This window comes from Lolium perenne, chromosome 2 (assembly GCF_019359855.2).
Source record: "Lolium perenne isolate Kyuss_39 chromosome 2, Kyuss_2.0, whole genome shotgun sequence".
Taxonomy (NCBI): domain Eukaryota; kingdom Viridiplantae; phylum Streptophyta; class Magnoliopsida; order Poales; family Poaceae; genus Lolium; species Lolium perenne.
The window spans coordinates 13,349,958-13,354,267 of NC_067245.2; the positions used below are offsets into that span (position 1 = coordinate 13,349,958).

At 44.8% G+C, this 4,310-nt stretch overlaps 1 protein-coding gene across 1 annotated transcript; it reads right to left on the bottom strand.

Annotated features, from left to right (window-relative positions):
* On the bottom strand, positions 1-3,939 carry LOC127331225 (grpE protein homolog 2, mitochondrial). Its single transcript, XM_051357297.2, has 8 exons — positions 3,842-3,939; positions 3,558-3,597; positions 3,259-3,445; positions 1,919-2,096; positions 1,628-1,818; positions 1,347-1,514; positions 982-1,110; positions 1-295 (listed from the first exon to the last, which is right to left on the bottom strand). Exons 3-8 carry the CDS (start codon positions 3,418-3,420, stop codon positions 191-193), a joined length of 933 nt encoding a protein of 310 aa, XP_051213257.1. The 5' UTR covers positions 3,421-3,445; positions 3,558-3,597; positions 3,842-3,939; the 3' UTR covers positions 1-190.
* Between the last annotated feature and the right edge of the window lie 371 nt (positions 3,940-4,310).

Genomic DNA, 4,310 nt, shown 5'->3' on the forward strand with positions numbered 1-4,310 from the left:
TTCTTAAAGACGCTGGGCTGCCGAGGAATGGTAAAACATAAACCCATACAAACAGCATTTCAACAAGAAAACTTTGTTTTTACCATGAAAAATAAAACATCCCAAACGCTGCTATCGCCGAGCTCCTTTGCTGTGAGGAACAGCTACCTCCTCTTCATGTGCTTTTGGCATATTACTAAATCAATTTAATCTAATCTCCACCTGATTTCTGCTCAGGCTCTTCTTCAGAGGGACCTCCCTCTGTAACACCAACTTCTGCTGGGCGGAGAACGCGATCATGTAACATGTAGCCCACCTGAAACCAAAAATGTGTAACGAATATAACATCATTTTATCAGCTGTACCAGAGAGGTTTCAGATATAATCAGACAGCTAATCTCAAAGCATTTAGATGCACATTCTATTTTACTGGTATATAGGCATTTCAATCATAATCACAATCCGAAACTTATCAACAGATTCAAGTTACACCACATAATTTGAGGTTGCAAGTGCTCAGAGCTCTTGCAAGATGCCACACAAATGTCTAATACTTATTGTTAAGTATTCCAAACATTAACTTACAAATTCAAAACGCTTCATTTGTCATGATATACATCTCTAGCCTATCCGTTATTGCTGGTTGATACAAAGATTGGGCGAACAATACAAAGTTAAAGTTCATTTATCACAGCTAAATTATTGTGAGTTGCCAAAATGGCCAAAATATGTAGGCAGGGGAAGTATATGTATGGCAGCCAAGTAGAGCAGAACTGGATTTTAATAAATTTAGAGTTCAAGTAAATATTCTGTTTCGCTAATTTTTTCGTATAAATTTTTGTCAAAAGTTTCTATAAGCATGATTATCAAGATTACTTCGAACACACACAATTTATAGATGAATACAACCATAGATCAAAATAAAACTCTAAACACCAACATTTTAAAATTTATTGGAATACACACAAACATACATATCAGAATATTGATGATGATATGTACCTTTACAACCGCAGTAACAGTTCCTGATGGTTTTGAAGTATCAGGCATTTGGAAAATTGCATAATGCCTCTCAGGATCGAATTTCTCATTCAATGGATCAAACTTTTCTACTCCAAACTTCTTAAAAACCTATTCAAAATTGAGGGAAATCCCACTTTAGGCAATACTGCTACCCAGAAAGCAGTATGTGTAGTAAAATCAAATTTTAATTGATAATATGTACTACCTCCATCCCAAAATAAGTGACTCGGCTTTGTCTAGATACGGATGTATCTAGACGCATTTTAGTGTGTAGACACCTCCGTTTCTAGATAAAGTTGAGTCACTTATTTTGGGACAGAGGGAATACTAGATAAACAAAGTACCTCGCCGAGTTGCTTATCTGTCATGTCTACACCCTCCAGTAGGGTTTTTAGTAATGGTACGGCTCCACTAGAATCTTCAGAAGTATCTAATTTTGAGAAGCTCTCCTTCACAGCAGATGATGCTCTAGCCAAATTGTCAGCAACATCTAACAAACTCTTAGAGAAGTTCTGCATAAACGATTAAGACGCTATAAGAGAGAAAATTTAATATAATTGATCGAAATGCTTATAAACATCATTTATGTTATTAAAATTCCAAATCAGATTTAATAACAACAAACCTGTACTGCAAATTTTTTCGAGTTCTCAGATTCACGCTTTGTCCGTGCGATGACATTTTCCATTTCTGCATAGCTGCGCAAAACCTTGTCCCTCATATCTTTGATTTCTTCATCTTTCGAGGTCAGTAATTCATCCTTCTCAAGAACTAGCTTCACTAGATCCTCCTTTGACAGATCAAGGTCTTCTGCACCTGAATCAAAAAATGCAGGTCATTTAGTGCATCCTTCTCAAGAACTAGCTTCACTAGATCCTCCTTTCACTAGACTGGGATTGAAGTCTTCCAAACTTACCTCCAGATGAACCACTGTCTTCCTTTGAAGTTTCAGCATTTATTTCCTGTGCAGTAGTTTCCTGGTCTTTGGGTTGGTTTACTTCCTTATCATTCTCTTGTGGGGTAGAAGATGAAAAGCCAAACCTTTGAAAGATAGTTGTTGAGTATCTCAATGGCTGATTCAACGTATATGGGACCTGCTTATAAGAGAAGTATACAAAGTCGTATAAGGAAAATGATAGCAGAAACACAAAAACAGCCCAAAGATAGAAAAAATATATAATTAAAATCCAGATCTATCCTGAGCAAAATGAACTTTTCCTTTAAGTCGAATCCAGGCTCCTTGTTGGACTATGTATCATGTTTACAGAGTATAGATCTACTTTCACTTTATATAATTCACTTCCACAATAAGGCTCTGTTCGTTTATTCCCTGGGAGCCAGGGATTGATCTGGATCGTCGCTCTGTTCTGGTTTGCCAGCCCGACGAGGTATTTTTTCCAGCCCAACAGAATTGTGTCTTCGTTTGCTCCCGACGGGAATATTTATCCCAACTTATCCTGTCCAGCTGTACTGAGATGGTCTGGGAAAAAACTACCCCCACCCACCGTCTAGACAATTTTCCACAAGCTGAGACGCGAGCGAAAGGAACGGCGAAGACAGAGACGCTGATCCAGGTGGCTTAAACGAACACGTAACTTTTGGAGGGGTTAAACAGAATTTAGTTCGACATGGATTGGGTGATGGTACGGGATCAACCCAATCCAAACCTGGATTGGTTCCATCCTTGGATTGATTTCCAACAAAACGAACGAGGCCTAAGAGTGCTAGCCTCTAACCTATTGACTCCTGGACTGTTTGTAGACACATGCTCTCTTTATTTGTTTTATTATTGCATTGTAGATTCGACTGAATCTGGCTGCCCTCCAAGTGCTGCCCCCGTCAATCTGCTGCGCAGAAGGTAGAGGGAAAGCAGTGCCTCAAAGCCTTCACCGGGGACCGGATACTGGTAATTTGGTCTATGCATAGCGTGGTTGGTCGCTTTGCGATGTTCCATATCAATCTGTACACCGGCCTAGTTTTACCTTCGATCCTGAAACAACTAGTCGATAGCCGGCGTGCAATCATATTTTTTATCCAGTAGAATGCTTAGACTGCTTGTTTCTAAAATACTAATACGTACTGTATTTATTCCCTTTAGTGTAATTGTGGACATTACATGCGCACAATCATAACTGGGAGTCTGACGCAAAAATCCTGCTGGAACCTAGGTCGGGGAATCAAGATTAATACCGTAGATTAACAAGCAGGAAAGGGAGAACCACGCGGCAGATCCAAGAGGCGAGGCTGGGAAATTACCTCCTTTAGTGAAGAGTTGGGTCGAGCAGAGCAATGCAACTGGCAAAGGCGGTGCGCAGGCCGGAGCGCGACCGCCGCTCCCTCTGCCCATGACCGCGTAGCGGCGCGCGCGGCTGGGACCGCACGGCGGAAGGCGGACGCGCGCAGCGCCGCAGAAGCCATCTGTCCTCGCCTTGCCGCCAGTATACTATAATCAACTTGAAACAATTACATGATGCGACAACACATATATATCTATCACGAATTCGTATCACGGCAGGCACACATCAAACCAGGAGTAGAGAATACCGAGTTTATACCTTCAGTTGGACTCAGGTGCTGCTAATTTTTCCTGGGATTCTGCAGGTAGTAAAAGATGAACATTTATTAGGCACCAGAAAATTTCAGAAAACTGTCTCCAACGAAGGTGAAGATGAAGCCGGGGAAGAGGCCGGCTTGGGGAGGGCGTCGTTCCCGTCTCGCCGCCGGTTCGCCTCCAGCAAGGGCGCATCTACTGTTAGGGGCGGGCTCGGAGGAGGGCGGGGACGCGGAGAGGAGGGCGGGGATGGTGAGAGGAGGGCGGGGAAGGGGCAAGGAGGCTTACCGGAGCCGCCGCCGCCGCCGCCGGGTATCTCAGGTTGCGTCGAGTTGCTGAGCGCGGCTTGGCTCGCTCATGAGACGAAGCGGTAGGTCTGAGCTCGCCAGGCGGACCGGAATCAGTAGTGGCCATCGGGCCGGCCCGCAAAGTACGGCCCAGCGCAACATGGCCCGAGGCGGCACCAATTACTTCGTGCAGGCCGGTGGGTCCTATTCGGCACGTTTAGCTTCGGCCAGCACCGAAACGCCTACACGATCCATCACGTAGGCTGTGGCCCACCTCCCCGTCTACATCGTCGTTCCATCCCCATTACTATGGTAGCTAGTCGTCGTCCCACCGACGCAGTCGCCGATCGGACCGCCTGCCTCCACCACCTGTGGTCGGCACTGCTCCCGCGTCGACTCGCTGCACCGACCTCCACGAACACCTCCCCCCCCCCCCCTACCGGTCCACCGCCGCCCATACCTCCCTCCAA